General features: G+C 39.7%; 1 protein-coding gene across 3 annotated transcripts in view; it reads right to left on the bottom strand.

Moving 5' to 3' along the window:
• The window catches only part of usp7 (ubiquitin specific peptidase 7 (herpes virus-associated)), a 99,200-nt gene that overhangs the window by 49,698 nt on the left and 29,511 nt on the right, over positions 1–19,991 (bottom strand). For all 3 annotated transcript variants that reach the window (XM_043711995.2, XM_043711994.2, XM_043711993.2), the window contains exons 3-6: positions 11,258–11,456; positions 10,481–10,619; positions 2,035–2,123; positions 1,591–1,699 (exon numbers count right to left, since the gene is read on the bottom strand). In XM_043711995.2, coding sequence (XP_043567930.1) covers positions 1,591–1,699; positions 2,035–2,123; positions 10,481–10,619; positions 11,258–11,456 — 536 coding nt within the window. The remainder of the gene's footprint in view (positions 1–1,590; positions 1,700–2,034; positions 2,124–10,480; positions 10,620–11,257; positions 11,457–19,991) is intronic.

The following is a 19,991-nucleotide window of genomic DNA, read 5'->3' as shown; positions in this document are numbered from 1 at the left end:
GTAACAAAGTGGAAGAATAGGGTTGAGAAACTCATCAGCCATGATTGAATGGTGGAGCAGACAATGGGCTGACTGGCCTAATTTCTGCTCCTATGTCTTATGGCCTTACCTTCATTAAATCATCTTTAAGCTTCCTACCCCTATGCTCCCTGGTTAGTGACCCCTATATGAAGGGGTAAGTTTCTTCCTATTTGCCCTTCAATTCTATACACCTCAAATCAGGTCCTTCTCTCCTTCGTCCTGTCTACACGACAGAACCCAACACCAGTCATCGAGTTTCTCTTCATAGCTGAAACACTCTTGACCAGGCAACATCTGGTGAATCTGCTCCTCACCCACTCTAGGACAATCACATCCTTGCTGTAGTATGGTGACCAGAACTGCACTCAATTCTCCAGCTGTGGTCCAGTCAACACTTTCTACAGTTTCAAATTAACTTTCTGCTCTTGTATTCAATGTCTCAAATAAGAGGTACAAGTATATGAGATATTACCTTATTAACATATCCACCTATTGTTGTGTTGCCTTCAAGGATTGAGGACACACATACAAAGGTCATTCCAATCTCTCAAACTTCCAGGTTCTTACTATTCAGAACATACTTCCTTTACCTTTCGTTTTTCCAGAATGTAATCACTTCACATTTCCACATTACATTAATGTGCCACCGTCCTATCCATCTGACCAGCCTATTATCTTGTAGTCTAAGGCTTTCCTTTTTGTTATTTACCAAACTTTCAATTTTTGTATCATCTATGAATTTACTCAAACGTGCTACATCACGTAGAGATCATTAACAAACACTGCAAACAGCCGGGAACTCCCCACCAAATCCTGCGATGTGTCACCGGAGACAGGTTTCCAGTGACAAGAACAACCTTCAACTATTATTCACAGCCTCCTGTCATGAAGTTAATGTGGAATTCATTTTGTCAAAATGTCCTGTATCCCATGGCTTCTTACTTTCTTCACTAGCTGACAGCTTAGCAAAAGCCTGTTTAAATTGCCTATTTTGCAAACTCTCACATTTGGGTTTCGGACAAGGGCACCAACAATGGAAAGGTGCCTTTTCAAAGTAACCTTATTGTGACCAATAATTGGGGAAGGGTGGGGCAGAATGACTCAGGAGTCAATTCATCCCTCCTCACCTGAGACCTTAATTTGGAGGACCAACACCTGAAACGGTAATAAATTGAGCAACATTCATCAGGGCATTACCAACAGCCAAACATTCTGCATCCAACACCTATATGTACAGAATGGAAAAGACCACAACCAGGAGAAGATCGGAACAATTTACTCTCCCCAGCAAAGAATTTAAGGTAGATCACATTGTTGCTCTTCCAAACATATAAAACAGAATTTACTAGAGCTGAAGCAAAAAGAAACCAAAACAATACTAGATATTTCAGTTTTCCAACTTAAAAAACTTGCTTCTGTTGCTAGTTCTCAGACATCTTCATTTCTCAATTTATGCCATTTATGTCTACAGCGTACAAGAACAAAAATCAGGAATATAGCATGCAATTATGTTCTTTCCTTGCAACTATATATTTCCAGGGTTGACCAGAATACTAATGTTTACATTACCTTTCGCAGCTGATTTGTGAAGAACAATGTCTGCAATAAGCTGTTCATGTAACAGGTTGCTCCTTGGTTCTTCAAACCTACATAGCCTGTGTGCTTCTTGGAATCCCATCTAGAATTAGATTTTCAATAACATATATATGTAATTGAACTTTTCTACTTGTGGCTTCTCTTCAAATACTTGTAAATGAAAATAGCTTCACAGCAATTCATCACTCTGCAATCTTCTTCAATACCTCATGCTTCGTAAGCAGCAAAGTACTGGTAGCAGATTTCATGGTCATCACACCAGCCATACAATGGACAAAAAGGTCCATTACACAGCCTGAAATAAGTGATGACATAATATTTTGCTCACTGGAGAATCTTAACTATTTGTATATAAGTACAAACTTAGGCAACCTCCAAAGCACCCCCAAAATTTATGATTTTAAATACTATACTCACGCCACACCATGTGGTGCATCAGCCTGAACGAAGACTTCAAATGTAACCTTGTCATCTTCAATGAAACCCTTTTCAGCATCTGTTGCTTCCTAAACAGATTTGAAGTGTTTTACAAGTTATTCAATGAACGTACTGTAGGTGCCAATATTCAAGTTGACCCTAGAAGCTTCTAAAAAACTTCCAATAATTTGTCAACATGGTTTTGTCAAGGGCAGGTCATGTCTCTCAAACCTCATTGGGTTTTTTGAGAATGTGACTAAGCATGTAGAGGAGGGTAGGGCAGTTGCCGTGGTCTACTTGGACTTCAGTAAAGCCTTTGATAAGGTTCCACATGGTAGGCTGATAGAGAAAATGCAGAGGCATGGAATTGAGGGTGATTCAGCAGTTTGGATTAGAAATTGGCTTTCTGGAAGAAGGCAGCAAGTGGTGGTTGATGGAAAATATTCAGCCTGGAGTCCGGTTTTGATAGAGACATACAAGATGGTCAGAGGATTAGATAGGGAAAACAGAGAAAGACTTTTTCCTAGGATGACGACGTCAGCTTGTACGAGAGGGCATAACTACAAATTGAGGGGTGATAGATTTAAGACTGGTCAACTCATTTGGCATGAACATTTTAATCTGATCCAATATCAAGCAACAGTCTAGGCAGGTTAAATACAAAACAACGTCTCATTTATGATACAGGATAGAACTTAATGCACCCTCTGTTCCATGGGACAATTTTTTAAAAAAAGTATATATCAGCTGATGCCCTTTGTGTTAGATTCAAAAAATTGATCCATATATCAAAATCCCTAAAGCGTGGAAATAGGCCATTCAGCCTAACAAGTCCACACCAACACTCTGAAGAGCATCCCATCCAGACCCAACCCTGCATTTCTCACAGCTAGTCCACCTCGCCTACCCATCCACTGGACATTACGGGCAATTTAGCATGGCCAATCCACCTAACCTGCACATCTTTGGACTGTGAGGAAACCCATGCAGACATGGAGAGAACATGCAAACTCTACACAGAGTCGCCCGAAGTTGGAAATGAACATGGGTCCCTGGTGCTGAGAGGCAGCAGTGTCAAACACTGAGCCACTCTGCTGCCTATTATTCACAACCAGCCCAGCAGCTTCAAAGTGGAATCTAGAAGGGCAGAGCAAAGAAACACCAATGGGCAGTACTGCCTCGTATGGGGTTGTACGTATTTCACCAACTGCACTGGTAATGCTGGGAAAGATATTAAACAGAAAATTAGAGACCCAAGCAATAAAGGTTTTGTTGTAATTGCAAGTGACTTGAAGTCTACATGTAGACTAGCAAATCAAATCACTAATGTAGAAAAGGAACTTGTGGAACATTAACAAGATGGCTTTCTGAATCAATATGGTGTGGAACCAATGAGAAAACAGATCAGATAGATTTATCATTGTGTAATATGAGAGCGAGAGAGAAAAAATTGGCAAATTCTTCATTAAAATGGACAGTGACAGTCAATTGCAAGAGCTAGGCTGCCAAATCCACATGAACGAAATTACAGTGATATGAGCTGTGAACTGGCTAAGATAAATTGGGGAACCCACTTGAAGGAATGATAGGGACAGGCAATGGTGAACATTTAAACAGCGTAGGGACGAGCTACAACAATTGTTCATTCCTGCCCAGTGCGCACACAAACTTGGAAATGTCACCCAACCATGGCTAACAAGGGAAAATTAGGGATATTATAGTAGGAGATCCAGGGAAAGAAATTACAAATTGGCCAAAAGAAACAGTACACCCAGGGACTGAAAACAGTTTAGACTTAATCAATTCTTTTGTTCTTTGCTCAAGAGGAAGAAAATAGAGTACCAGGGTAAGTTTGCAGTGAACATAGAAACTATATACATATTCAAAAAGAAAAAGATTAGTGAAAACAAATGTTTGCCTTACAGTTAAAATCAGGCAAGTTATAAATGGAAAACAGAGGCGGCATAGCAATTAAATAGCTTGGTTCTCTCAAATAATGTCTCAAAATTGCTGGGGAACACAGGGTCTGGTGTGAGGGGAAGTAACCGAAGGTAATCATCAATTGAGAAAGTGTGTTGTAGAAACTGATAGATTAAAGACCGCTAAATCCCCAGGGCACAGTAAACTGTAATCGTGAAGTACTGAAGAAGTGGCCCAAGAATTAAATGTATTAATGGTCATTTTTCAAGATTCTCGAACAGTTCTGGTGGCCATCCCATCTTCCAATCCAATGTAACATCACTATTTTAAAAAAAACAGGGAATTTAGACCAGTTCAGCTGATATTGGAAGGTAAAATCGTTGAGCTCATTATGAAGACTTAATAGTGGAGTAATTGGAAAACAGTGACAGGACTGAAAAGAATCAACATGGATTGACAAAAAGGGAAACCATACTTGTCAAATCTACTGGAATCAAGATGATGTAATTAGTAGAGTTGGAAGAGGAGCCAGTGGATTGGTTTTTGGACTTAGACAAGTCTTTCACATAGGTCCACCTAAGGTATTAGCATGCAAAACAGAAGCACATGAGACTGGAGATAGTGTACTGACATGGATAGAAAATTCATTGCCAGACAGGAAACAAGAGGAAAACACAAGCTGCTTTCTCAGTGGCAGAGATTAATTATTAATTGTTATTAACTAGTGGAGTACTGAAAAGTTCAGCGTTTGGACCCCAGATATGCACAATATACATTAATGATTTAGATGAGGAAATCTGACGTAATATCTCTAAATTTGCAGAAAAGCAACTTTGGTTGAGAGGGTGAGCTGAGGAGAACGGAGGGATATTTCAATGTGATTTCAACAAGCTGACTGAATGCATAAATGAACTGCACATGAAGTATAATGCCAATAAGTGAGGTTATCCACTTTGGTAGCAAAAACAAGATGGCAGATTATCTGAATGGTGAAGACTGGACAAGGGGAGAGGCAATGAGACCCGGGTGCCCTGGTACACCAGTGATGAAATTAAACATGCAGATGGTGATGGCAAATTACATGCTGGCCTTCTTAGAGAGTGGATTAAAGTACAGCAATAGGAATACCTTAATGCAACTATACAGGGCCTTTGGGAGACCACACCTGTTATAGGCAGTTTTGATCTTTAGACCCAAAGAGATGTTCTAGCTATAGAAGAATGCAACAAACCTTTGTCAGACTGATTCCTGGAATGGGAGGACTGAGTATGAAGAAAGACTGTACCAATTATGTCTATATTTGCTGCAGTTAAAAAATTTCAGGGTGGGGGTGGCAGTATCACCTTTGTTTGACTAACTTTAAGTACGATTATGTCATTGTCACGAGCTGTGCAAAGATTGAAACATACAGATGCACATTTGCACAGGGACTGAGGGAAATGAGCAAATTTATTGTGCATCACTCAGTTTTTCTCAGCCAAATGAGAGTGAGTGATAGAGGGTGCAGTTTTACTGTTCAACATCTTGAAATCTGTAAGCTGAAACAAGACAGCACAAATGAGCAAGAACTGTAGGGGTAGAAAATTATACGCCGAAGGAAGCAAAGAATTGACTCAGAAGCATAAATCACGAGATCACGTCTAGCTAATACCTGCAACTAGTTATTCCAGCACTTGTAAAAGATAAGAGGTATAACATCACATGAAAGCACATTAGGTGTTTGGCTGGTGAGTACTGCTGATTGAAGACTATGACCCAACAAATGACAAATTAAAAATAAAATCAAGTATTAAGAGCAAATGTCTAGTTGGTGAGCATTTCTTTTGAAATAAGGCTTGGTTCAATTAACAAACTAAACTGACTTGGGTATTCATCAGTCTAGCAAAGTTTTAATCATGGTTTAATGTGTTTCAGTATCAGTACAGTTGCAGCTTTACACAGTAACAGTGGGTCAATGAATAAATGAAGGAATGATAGCGTTGCTTCTGCATATCCTGTGCCACGGCAGCTCCACCATGCTTCCACAGTAGTAGACAATCACATGTACAACAAATGTCATCAGTTGCAGCAACATGAGCTCAATGCTTCAGAGGTTGAACAGCAGGTTATATCACCATGGTGAACCACTGAGACTGACAGCTAAATAGATAGCATGTTTATAGATTTGGAATAATGGTAATGGCTCACCTGGGACATGCAGCTACAGCAAATTATGCTGCCTCACCTGCTGTGCTTTTACAGTACCACACTTTTCGACTCTATCCTCATGAGACCACATATCCACTGCAAGTATTTGTTTGGTAACCATTCCTGGACTGCTTGCTAGGCATTTACATCCTGAAGTAAGATTATTAATAGCATACACAGTGTCGAAATGTGGTCTCATTAGCAGCCTTCATAATCAAAGCATAACCTTCCTACTTTTGCAGTTTACTCCCCTTACAATAAGTGACACTATTAAACTCTCCCCATTACTTGTTATACCTGCAGTCTTTTCATTTCATGCTCTGGTATACTCAGATCCTTTTCATCGAGTCTCTATAATCTCTCACCATTTCAGTCAATTTTTATTCGTCTAGCCAAAATGGACAATTCCAAACTTGACTTCGTACTTATCTTTCTGCCATCAGCAAAGTTTGACAAACATGGCTTGGATTGGGAGACAGTTTAAAAAAGGTACTGACAAACTGCGGAGAGTTGCGATCCCAGAATCTCTCATTGCATTTGTCACCCTGCTAAGATGCACTGATACCAAGAATGGTCCGCTTCCGCTAGCCAGCCAAACTTCTAACCATACCAACATGCTGCCCCTATATCATGACCTTCAATTTTCTGCAATAATTACTGATGTAGTACTTCATCAAATGCCTCTGGAAATCCAAGTACAAAACATCCACTCATTCACCTCATCCACAGCACTCTACTATCACAACAAACTGCAATAAATTGAAGAGTTCTTTTTCTCACAGCCATGTTGACTCTTCCTGACATCTTGAGTGCATCCAACAGCTTTGCCATAACAAATGTAATACCTCACATCAACCTGATGACACATTAAGCTAAGCTCTAATATCCTACTTTCCACTCACCCCATTCGTAAAAAAGTAGTAACATTTGCTAATTTTCAACCTTATGGGACTGCCCTAAGTCAAGGGAGCTTAGGAAAAGTGAAAGCCAATACAACAACTATGTTACTCCTCAAAATCTATTTGGATCTACACTCTGATCAGCCTGCAGTTCCAACAATTTACTTAATAACATTTCTCTGGCAATGGTAATTCTCCTGAATTCTACTCTTTTCTTATCCTGGTTTACAGCAGCGGTCCACATTTTAACTATGGCATTGATTGCAAAAGGGGATGTCATTTTGCAGTCAGAATTTCAGAAGCTAGGCACAAGTTAGCAAGGATAACCTCAAAAGTAGTGTTCTTCAGACTGATCCCAGTACCACTTGCAACTGAACAGAAACTGGAGGACAAGATAGATTCATGTGTGGCTTCAAGGTCGGTGCAAGGAAGGCTTAAAGTGTAGAGGGGGAGAGAGAGAGAGAGAGGGGAGAGAGAGAGAGAGAGAGGGGAAGAGAGAGAGAGAGAGAGAGAGAGAGAGAGAGAGAGAGAGAGAGAGAGAGAGAGAGAGAGAGAGAGAGAGAGTGTGTGAGAGAGGGGGAGAGAGGGGGAGAGAGGGGGAGAGAGAGAGAGAGAGAGAGAGGGGGAGAGAGAGAGGGGACCTGAACAGAGCAAAGACTGAGCACCTTGAGGGGTATTCTGCTCATAAAGCGAGAATCTAAACCAACTTTGATGTGGTAACTAAGAAAAATATCCAATTCTCCAAGTATTGAAAGCACTAGAATACAGAATACTAAATTAATAAGTGATGTCAGAATAAGGAAAAAGGAGTAAAATCAAATCACCATTACTATGAATACAATTTGGTAAATAAAAGATTGGGGAGTTGTCGGTGCAGATTACCAAGTCTAAGTAAGAAGCTGCAGCTACAGCAGATCACTGGCTCAAGGGAGGGTGTGATCTGGTGCTAAACATTCTTGGATAGAAGGAATTCATAAAGTTAAGGACGGACACAAGAGGAGATAGATGGTTGCATTGCTTCAGTTGACCACTGCAGTGCTGGATAAAGAGTACGCCCCAGAGGAGTCATGGACAGAATTTATCTGGCTTGAACCAAGAAACCAAAAAGATGCAATTACATTGCCAGGTGCATTCCAGAAGTCACCAACTAGCGAGAGATGCAGAGGAACAAATTTGCAAGGAAATTAGGTATTAGAGAGCAGCAAAAATAATAGTGTTTACAATAGGAGATTTAAATTCTCTCAACATAGATTCAGATTATGGTAGTGTAAATGGCAAATGTATCGAATGTTATGTTTCTACTCTAATGATCTAGAAAGCACTGGCAGGATTGGTTTTTAGCAATGACGTGGCCAGCTGGAGAAAGGGATCAATGGGAGAATATTTGGGTGACAGCGATCACTTTTGTAACATTTAAGGATGACTGTGGAGAAGGACAATGAACAATCCAGATTAAAAATAATAAACTGAATGAAAACCAACTTCAGTGGGTTCAGAATGGATCTGGGCTGAACTAACTGCAATGAGGGGCAGGCAGAAAACCAGTAATTGAATACTGAGCCATCTACAAAAAGATGGTTTAGGCTCAAAAAATGTGTCTAAAAAGGGAAAGGGGAGACATACAAATCCTCAAGTCCTCAAATGTCATACGAAACAGGTTGAAAATACATTAGAATCCAAGCAGAATACAGAAGATTCACAGGGTAGTGAAAAGCAAATATAAGAAACAGAGGGAGAATGAAGAGAGACTGGCAAACAAAAAAGGGCATCTTAAAGTTGCCTTCACCTATAAAAGCAGTATAAGGGTGGTAAAGAGGAAAGTGGGCCAAAAAGGAGATTTTTATACATTGAGGCAGAAACCATGGACCAATGATATCGATGTGATGTACATCAACTTTCAGAATGCACGTGACAATGCAGCAGAACAGACTCGTGAACAAGCTTTCATTCAGGAGTAAATGGGGTAATAACAATAGTTTCAGAATTGATAAGTGAAAGGAAAAAAAAAATGGTTAATCAAGGTTTATTGAGCTAGCAAAATACTCGTAATGGAGTATTCCAGCTATCAGCTCTAGGAACCTTGCATTTCTTGATACCAGTTATTGATCTAGACTTTGATGTATAGTGTCCAATTTCCAAATCTGTAAACAAATCGAAACTTGGAAATATTGTAAGCTGAGGGGAATGTAGTGTAGAACTTTAACATGTGGACAAATTGGTTGACGGGGTTGAAAGGCGACAGATGGAAGTTCAATGCAGGGACGTGGATGATGATTCATTTGGTCGGATCAACAGAAAAACAAGATAAAATGAAGGATACAACTTTAAATGGGCTGCAACATCTGGGTAAACGTGTGCATCAGTTATTAATGGTGGCTGGACAGGTTGAGAGAACAGTTAATTAAACATACAGTGGGGCAGCACGTTGGCTCAGTAGTTAGCATGGCTGCCTCACAACACCAGACACCCAGGTTTGATTCCAGCCTTGAGCTGGAGTGTAGAGTTTGCACATTCTCCCTGTGTCTGCGTGCATTTCCTCTAGGTACTTCAGTTTCCTCCCACCACCCAAAGATGTGCAGGTTAGGTGGATTGGCCATGCTAAATTGCCCAGAGTTTGATGCATTAGTTAGAGAGAAATGGGTCTGGGTAGATTACTCTTTGGAGGGTCGGTGCAGACTTTTTGGGCCGAAGGGCCTGTTCGCACACCTTAGGGAATCTAATCAATATTTCAAGTTTCATTAATATGAGCATTTATAGCACAAAAGCAAAGAGGGTGTGTTGAATTTATACAAATCACTTGCTCAGCCTCAGTTGGAATACTGCACCAGTTCTGGGTGCCATACCTTAGGACAGATGTGAAGGCAGTGCAACAATGATTTAAGAGATTTACAATTATGGTTTCAAGGATGAGAAGCTTCATATATGAAGATGGACTACAGAAGCTAGATTCAGCTTTCCTTGCAGAAGGCAAAGAGGAGATATGAATCAAGTATATAAAATCATGAGTGGTCTGGACAAAGAAAATTGGGAAGAAATACTCTCACTCAGTATTCAAGAACAGGGCGACAAATTTGAAGTAAATTAGTAAAAGCAGCAAAGTGATGGGAGCAAAGAAATCTTGGGAATCGTTTGTCAAAGGACAGTACATAGGTGATCCTCAATTACACAGGAAGGTGCTAAACAAATAGAGCAGCATGACAATATTCCAAGAAGGATAATTCGATGTTAAGGGTTGATGCAGGCACACTGTGCTTCTGCAGTAGTGTTATACTAGGCTAAGCTTGCTTACATTACTTCCCATATCTGTATTTTAAAATTGCTATAAGAAAATAGGATTGCTTGAGGGGGAGATATGAGAGAGACAAACACAGCATACTTGCAAATTGACTTCGACGACAAAAAAAATTTGATCGCAAAACCAATTATATTTTGGGACTTACACTCCAAGTCATAAAATTAGAGAAACCCCAGTCATTCTCCTTGTGAAAGAAAAGGTGACTGATTCTTCTACTAAATGACTTTTCTTCATCTTTGTAGTTGATTATCTTCAAAACCGCTTGGGCATGACAGGACCATGACCTACAACAGGGAATATGAAGAATTTTTCATCAATACAAGATTTATTTCTCGCCAAGAGTCACACATAACTAATCCGATACCGAGCCCAATCATAAGTTACATAACTGGCTCAATACTCTTTGAAGTGACTCAGGAAGGCACTCTGTTTAAAAAGCAGATCTAATGTTTAAAATCTAATTTCAACTCCTTTACTTAATAGACTACAGTCCTTGAAATTCAGAAGTTGCTTAACAAGTGTATGGCTAAGTTTAGAGTTGCCACTATGGATCTCTGGCACTCATTCAGCACAGAACTGCTGCTAATTTCATTTGAATCATTCAACTAGGACAAATATTTTGCTGTCTATATCCCTCCCAATCAAATTAAGTTCTAATGATTTGCTTAGTTTTGCAGAAATACACCTAAGTTTTAATTACTTGATCTACCACTAAGTCTCAAAGTGTTCAATAGTGTATTTCATATTTCTTGCATTATCTTTTATGTAAGAGTATCATTCACTTGAAATGAAGCCATAATCAGGCCCATTAAAAGGAGCCTGGAGGTTTCTGTAAATCAGGCAACTTTTTCAAATCAAACTATCCAAAATAATGCGCAATCATAATCCATAATCTTCAAGAAAAATATAAACTCTTACTTACGTGGAATCAGACTCCGCATTGCATTGTAGGAAAAAGCCAACACTCTTTTGATGAGGCCGATCAGGATGGAAGCGAGGCATCACCATAATTTTCCATGGCAAGTTTCGCACAAAACATGGAGGACTCAGCACAGACTCACTGAGCCTACTAAACCGTTCCACAGTGAAACGAAATGTCGCCTCTGACCGCCAGCTGGTGTCTGTTAAAATAAAAACATTTTTTATATTTACATTAAAGCTAAAATCAATTTTAAGGTTAACACCTTACCTTGTTGAACAGCACCCAAATCTAATCTGTGGTTTCCACAGAGCTGGCAGAATTCCAAGTCAATCCTGTAACCATTTGACAGAGGTAAAAATATTTTCACTAGCAAAACACAACCATTGTTGCATGTTGTGAACTTTTTAGCAAACAATTTTAGTTACAAATGGACATGAACACCTATATACATTTCTAAAATAAAAAGTATTAGTTTCAGCTTTTTAGATCACTGTATACCGATAGTGTGTTCTGGAAAGCAAGTTGAGACAGCTTCTCCACAACCCCAGACAATATTTTCTATTGACAACCGTGTGCTACAGACTGATTTAACTGAAGGACCAAATTTGTCAACAAACAGAGCAGCTCACGGAGGTAGCACACAGTAACGCAGATCAATTAAGGATAAAACAGTCACTCACTCCACCAATTTTATGAAATATGCGAAACAAAACACCATCCAAAAGCAGCTACTTAAATCAACTGAGTACATGACAGTGACATTCTTTGTTGTCCACATTTTACTTACCATATATAAGCTTTCCTCATTCTTTGTAAACAGGAAACAAATGAAAGATTGGAACGGGAAAACTGGGATATAGATTCTCTTGAAAACTTTTCACCGTGAGGTGTTAACTGGTCTTGCCCCATGCTTCTGCATGCAAGCATTTGCCCTTTTCTTCCAGGGGGCTGCTTTAAATTTCTAAGAGTGCCAAAACACAACTGCAGGACAGTATTGTCAGTTTGGATTAGGCCCATCAAGAGTAGTGGATGCAAGGGTCAAAAAGTTTAAGTCAATGCCCACTGTTGATAATATTTTCCTCATGTCTTTAAGCCCAATATATAGTTACATATTGTAGCACAACACCGTTGCAGTGAAATGCTCAGGAAGTAAGCAACCTGCTCAGCTGCAATAAACGATTCATTGGCTCTCCTGAACAGGACCACAACTTGTGCCTATACAAATGGACACCTCTGAAATACCATCTAATGGTAGTACTCTATCAAAACAGCATACTACTAAAGGTTGATTGATGCTGCGCATGTACATCAAGGGAGGGAGGGATGCAGTTGGGCTTACAACAACTTTTGTCAACATCAGATAAGAAAATTACACCCTTGATTTGCCCAAGAACAAAAATCCATATCTATTTATCCTTATTAGTATTCCATGGAAGTTACAGAAAAAGAGTAATTAGATCAATGGGAAATTAAGTTAATGGGGAAACTTCAGAATTTGTTTCATTGGCATATGCCCGCTTTAACTTTATTGTTAAAGGCACCGAGATTCATTGTGCAACAAGAATCATATGAAGTTCAGAAGGTAAAATAAAGGAATCCAGTGATCAAGGAAAGGAAAGCTTTGGCTTAGAATCTGCACATATTCGGAGAGAGAAAAGATCAACGAATTAAGCAATTTCAGTTTGGAGTCCTGAAAAATGAACAGCGAACAGCACTATGGTGCCTGTGTGTTGGAAACCTTCAATACACCAATTTCCATACTCATTAACAAATCTCTCTCCAGCCTTGCCCTTCCAATCTCTAATCTTATCCATCCTGCTACATACCAAAATATGCACTCATGTGACTTTAGACTTGAGAAGCCCTCATTTTAACTACTGATGGCCATGCCCATGTTTAATCTTCCATCTCTGTAACTCTCCACCTTGCTTTCCTACTTAAAGTCAGCAAGTCATACAGCACAGACACAAACTATTTGGTTTAACAGTCCATGGTGACTATAATCCCAAATTAAATTAGTCCCCACTTGCCTGAGCTTGGGCCATATGCCTCCAAACCTTCCTGTTCATGTACTTATCTACTTACATGTAGTTTCAATATTTTAAACTCCATCTGCATCCACCACTTCTAGCAGTTCATTCCATACACAAACCTCAAAAGAAAAACTGCCCCTCATGACTTTAAAATCTCTCCTCTCACCTTAAAAATAATGCTCCCTAGTCTTGAAATCCCCCAATCAGACACATGCCATTCACCTTAGCTATACCCATGCTTTTAGAAAGCTTCAAGGCCACCACTCAAAATCCTATACTCCAGTCAAAAACATTCAAGCCTATCCAGCCTCTCCTTTTAACTCTAACTATCCATTCCTGCCAACATCCTAGTAAATCTCTTATGAACCCTTGCCAGCTTAATATTATCCTTCCTCGAACAGGGTGACCAGAACTGGACACAGTATTCCCTAAGAGGCCTCAGCAACATCCTGTACAATCTAAATATGACATTGCAAATCCTATACTCAAATGGGCTGAGCAATAAAGGCAAGTATGCTAAATGTTTTGTTAACCATCCTATATGTGCTGCAAACTTCGATGAATTATGCACCTGAACCCCAAGGTCTCCTGTTCTACCACACTACCCAAGGCCCTACTTTTAAGTTTTGAAGTCCTGCCCTTGTATTTATCAAGATATCTTGGTAATCTTAGGTTACCTGCTTCACTAGATGACCAACTTTGGTGTTGCCCGCAAACTTATTAACTGTGCCTTTTATATTCTCATTTAAATCATTTAAACAAATGAAACAAAACTGGACCCAGCACAAATACCTGAGAAGCACTGCTGGAAACAGGCCTCCTGTCTGAAAAACCCCTCCACCACCATTCTGTCCCCTACCATTAAGATAATTTTGTGCCCAATTGACAAACTCTCTCTGAATCCCATGTGATCTCACTTTACTAATTAGTCTACCACACAGAACCTTGTCAAGGGCTTTACTGAAGTCCAAGTAAACAATGTCTTACCCCTCTGCCCCCATTAATCTTTTTGGTTACTTCCTCAGACAAAAGACACTCGTTACCCTTGCCTCTTTGACCAAGCTCATGCTTATCTGCCCTCTGACATGATATGATACCACAACTTTTCAGTAGAGCTCCATTAAGAGTCTTAGGGTAAAGGACTACAAATCCATGTTTCATTCTCCAAGTGAAATAAAGATTTGATCCAAGTTAAGGCAAGAATATACAAGTTAATTTAACATTGAAGTGGAAATAAAGGATCAATCCAGTGACAATGAACAAAGCTGGAAAGAGCTCAGTAAGATGGGAAATTGAGACAAGGTACTGCTGAGAAAACAAGCACAATAAAGGAGGTGCTCAAACTTAGATTAATCTTTCAAGGTGTTTGCTGATCATCCAACTCAATCTCACATCCCTCAGCGTCATTCCAACAATTCAGTCAATTGAGTCAAGAACTTGCGCATCTTAGTCCTAAACAACAAACCCCGTTATACATACTTCTAATCATCCTGTTCACAGACATTATGCATAGACTGAGGGTTGGTGGGATCTGAACCTGGACGTTCTGACAGAGGTACAGGCACAAAACGTCACCTCAAAAGCCCTCCTGCAGCTTCAACATCTCAGCATCAGGATTAGTGTGTCACAGACCTTTGGATATTCTGAGGTTATGACCCTGCACAGTCCCTGAAGAATATTTACATTTGATTTGATTTGTACAAACTCTAGGCAATTCATGCTTCATCGTCTTGAACATTCCTCAAGTTAAATCTAATGGATATGGTGCACATTCTAAAGTGAAAGATCTTTAAGCAGAGAACAAGCCTCAATACAGTAAAACTTCAGGTTTGGTCTCAAATGCTATGCATTATTTTATTAGTTACACTTATGCTCCAATTCCTTGGTAACAAATGCTAACATGCCATTTGCTTTAATTAATTGTTTACTCTAAGTTAACATGGGCAATTACATCCAGGAGCCTCACAACAAACATTTCCCAGGGTTTTTAAAACAAGACGTTCTGCCATATTGTATTCTCTTTCATATTCTTGCCCATTCTCAACGTGTATCTTTTCTGTAGCCAGCCATTCACGTTTGAGTGTTAAATCAATGTTTTGGAAAATGAAGAGCGGTTATAAAGCAACAGAACTTCTTTGTGGCAGTCTTAGCCAAGACAGACAGCAGATGAAACGGGTCAAGGATATCAATAAATGAAAGTTTTGTAGACTAAAAATAATAGTTGAGCGAAATTTGTGAAGAAATGGCAACATTTTCACTGCTCCAAAGGGCAAAACATCAATAAAGCCAATCGCCCAATGGAAATATAAACTAAGCATATATCATACAACATAGATCAAAATATTCTTGATGGTGGGTATTCAGATTAGTCCCTTTTAGCATCAATTTATTAACTAATTAGAATAAATCAATTAACATGAAGGGTACACAGTGAACTGTGCTCTTCTGGTCTCAACTTCCAGTCAAGTAGCCACCAGAAAAATTGTTCTTTGGTTATTAATATAGAAAGGCAAGCAACATTAAAAAATAATAAAGTGAACAGACTTGCTAACTTAGACAAATCTACACAATATGAAACACTGATTACACATCTTAAGGCAAATCCTCTTCACATCACTGAATACTTTCCCACATTCAGTGGTAGAATACAGCAATTCTATGACTGCATTTTCTTCTTTGTATACAGGCCTTACATTTGAGTTCTGCATTACTTTAGTCACAACCTAATTATAAAGAAAGCAATACTTTACACTGTCATAACTCACCATTTCTCCACAGAGAGTCTTCCACAGACACAAGCGTTAATCTGCACCAATCCAATTAACTGGAATATTGAAGATTGCATGCACCACTTGCAGGTAGATCTAAGAACAGCCGAGCTAAAATGAAATAGTTAGAGAACAGAAGAGGACGGTGGGTGGTTTATGTCTGTGTGGAAGATCCTCCTTTAGAGAAGTGGGAGTTATCATTATCATGTACTATATTCTTTAAATCAGATAATTTGCAGGCATTTTCGCACCATAGATGTACCATTTACAGGACTACAGGCAAGTGTACATGGAGACAGCATCTTTTTCCAATAGGGAGAGAAGAGTCAATAGTTAAGTACACAAGGACAAAAAACTACAGAAACAAATGTCTGCAAGCTCCTAGGATTTACTTACCAGCCAATTATTTGTACAAAGTGCATACTGCAGGGGACTGCCACAGCTTTTATTTTACCCAATACTTTTGTTCTCCTTTTTATTGGCAGAGTACAAAGTCTCTTTAATTATTCTGCATTCTTCTAATACTCAGGTCACCTCAAAAACACAATTTTCACCCCAAGTTATTGAAATTATCTAGGGTCTTTCAGCATCACTTGTCATTCTTCTTCTGTACATTCTGGTGACATCAAAATTGGGGCTTGAGGAGGAAAACATGGCAAAGCTTTGGTAGTGAGATACAATCTTCCTGACTTTTTTTAAACCTAATATGCTGAAATATGTAGTCCTCATCAAGTTACTTGTTAAGGCCAAAAGAAAAATAAAACATTCCTCCTACCCCTAGTGGATTATTTAGATCTTGATGAAAGCCCACGTCCAAAACAAGGTTTGTTTTGCACAAGTAATCTTGTGCAGAATGCACAAGGTAAATAAGCTCATTCAACATATGCTCGACTGGACCCCCAGTTATTGCAATTGAGCTCAGTTTCAGAGGTCACAGATACTGATTGCCTCAGTTTTCCCAACATTTTGTCCCTCAGGTTTTAACAATGGGTCTAGAACTTAACATTGCTTTGCCATTGTTTATGTTGCATGCTGTGCCTCTACCAAGTTATTGAAGGCCAAAATACATTGATCAAAGACTGCAGATTTTCAAACAGCTGGAGGTAGCTTCCAATATGTGAGGCACTGAGACTGGTTGAGACAGTTCAGCCACTACACCCACAGCAGTGTTGCGGTTGCACAAGTGAAAGACATCCACAGATACAGTGAAAAGACAGACCAATTTTGGAAAATGGAAATTGAATAAATGCTACTCCCTCATGTGTTTTTTAGGTTTACATCTTTAGTTAATGAAGTTAGTAATCCAAAAGAAATGGGGGTGGGTGAAAAAGCAAATTACCATGACAACTTACTCACTTTTACACATTCCCAACTACGTCTGGAAATAATTGTTCTGTGACTCAGCTCAAAAAGCAGCAGTTTGTCAAAGGACAACACGAATGATACCCAAGTGTCATAAGCTCTTACAAGAAATAGCAATACTCAATCATCAGTACCACTCATGGAAGGATGAGGAAGTAGTTATGAAGTTTCTTCAGGTTTGGAATTTTGAGAAGTATTGTGCAGAGCAGATTGCTGAATATAGTCAAGGCTGAGTTAGACAGATTATTGATCAACAAGGGAGTCAATGATTTTCGGGCTCTGGGGAAAAAAATACAAACAGGAAAATAGAGTTTACTCCCAAATCAGAGCCACTTAAGAACAGCAGAGTAGGCTTTGCAGTCTGAATGTTCTGGTCTTCCTTGTGTTTCTTACGATCTTATTTCAGGAGACTTAGTCAGTGATGCATCGCAAGAAAATGAGGCAAGAAATATCACAGAAGAGTTGCATATATTTTCATAGAAGAACACTTGATTCAACAGTCGTTTTTTGAGCAAGGGGAGCAGTAGAATGACCTTCTATCACTCATTCTGCTCCAGGGGAATAATCAAAAGTGCTGCAAAACCTGGCTACATTGAAGTGACAAGAAACATTCATGTTGCAAAGCCTGGATACAATCTCCCACAAATGTTTAACCATGAATGAAATTGAAATTCTTTTCTCCACTCATGTGACATGAGCTTTTATTGCCCATCCTTAGTTGCCCTTGAGGTGATGATGAAGGGCCTCCTTGAACCACTGCAGTCCAAGTGCTGTCGCTAGACCCATAATGCCATAAGGAGGGAACTCCATGACTTTTACCTCGTGACAGTGAGGGAACGGCAATATATTTCCTAGTCAAGACAGTGAATGACTAGATGGGGAGCTTGCAGGTGGTGGCGTTTCCACATAAATGCAATTACTGCTTTCAGTTCAGGAACCAAATATTTGACAATAAGCTCACCTCCTGACTTGCCAAAGCTGCTGCATAATCTTTAAAACAGAAGTCGTAATTCCAATCAAGTCTTGCTCTCTTGCTCAGACAGGTGCAGCAGCAACATCACAACAGCCTGACAAATCAATTGTCCTAGGGAGTGTTGCTGAACAAAGAGACCGCGGAGTGCAGATTCATAGCTCCTTGAAAGTGGAGTCGCAGGTAGATAGGATAGTGAAGGCGGCGTTTGGTATGCTTTTCTTTATTGGTCAGAGTATTGAGTACAGGAGTTGGGAGGTCATGTTGCGGCTGTACAGGACATTGCATGCAATATTCCAACAGTGGCCTAACCAGTTCTATCAGAAAGATGTTGTGAAACTTGAAAGGGTTCAGAAAAGATTTGTGAGGATGTTGCCAGGATTGCAGGATTTGAGCTACAGGGAGAGGCTGAACAGGCTGGGGCTGTTTTTCCTGGAGCTTCGGAGGCGGTGGGATGACCTTATAGAGGTATACAAAATTATGAGGGTTATGGATAGGATAAATTGACAGTCTTTTCCCTGGGGTTGGGGAGTCCAGAACTAGAGGGCACAAGTTTAGGGTGAGGGGGGAAAAGATATAAAAGAGACCCAAGGGGCAACTTTTTCATGCAGAGGGTGGTACGTATATGGAATGAGCTGCCAGAGGAAGTGGTGGAGGCTGGTACAATTGCAACATTTAAAAGACATTTGGATGGGTATATGCATAGGAAGGGTTTGGAGGCATATGGGCTGGGTGCTGGCAAGTGGGACTAGATTGGGTTGGGATATCTGGTTGGTATGGATGGGTTGGACTGAAGGGTCTGTTTCCATGCTGTACATCTCTATGACTGTGACTTTATACACTCCTTCTATTGACATAGATCTCACCCATAGCCAAAGCTTCTTCAATGACTAGAGAACCAATTATACTTTCTACCCAAAGGGACATGGCTGAATGTACTGAACATCCAAAACACGCACAACCAGTATTCCCACCACCTCCCTCCCTGCCAAGCTACAGCACAAACACTGCCTCCTCCACATTTCACTCCAGCCCACGAAGAATCACCCAGACTCAAAACGTTAGCTTGCTCTCTCTATGGATGCTGCCTGACTCACTGTGACCTCCAGCATTTCATGTTTTCAGGCCTGACTTAACACATGGGTCAAAATTCTGTAATGTTTGTCTAACATTAAAAACACTTCCATTACATGCTCAACAGCTATCCAGGGCAACTCCCATTTACAATAGCTATGAACAGAAAAATTAGATGATCACTCAGCCACTTGAGCCTGCTCTGCTAGTCAATAAAGGTAGAGGTTAAGCAAATTACTCCACATTTTCATCTACCTCTTTCATTCCATCTTATCTATAATTTACCTCTCACTTAAAAATATTCAAAAGATGTTACTTCAATCAACTTAAAAAAAAAAAGGTCCTAAGACATTACCCTTTGAGAAAAACGTTTCCTGATCCCAATCAGTATCTCTTGTTTTGAAACTGAAGTTCCATATCCCATTACGTATAAAACTACTGCAATGCCTAAATGCAGATCAACAGCATTACTGCTTAATTGGAACAAAAACTGGACAATTGCCTGATGACAAAAAAAAAAATTGCTG

The sequence above is a fragment of the Chiloscyllium plagiosum genome, unplaced genomic scaffold, assembly GCF_037043375.1.
Source record: "Chiloscyllium plagiosum isolate Xiang-an unplaced genomic scaffold, Cpla_swu_hap1 HiC_scaffold_20, whole genome shotgun sequence".
Classification (NCBI taxonomy): domain Eukaryota; kingdom Metazoa; phylum Chordata; class Chondrichthyes; order Orectolobiformes; family Hemiscylliidae; genus Chiloscyllium; species Chiloscyllium plagiosum.
The sequence above is the reverse complement of the archived record's forward strand: the minus strand, read 5'-3'. Positions and strand labels throughout refer to the sequence as shown.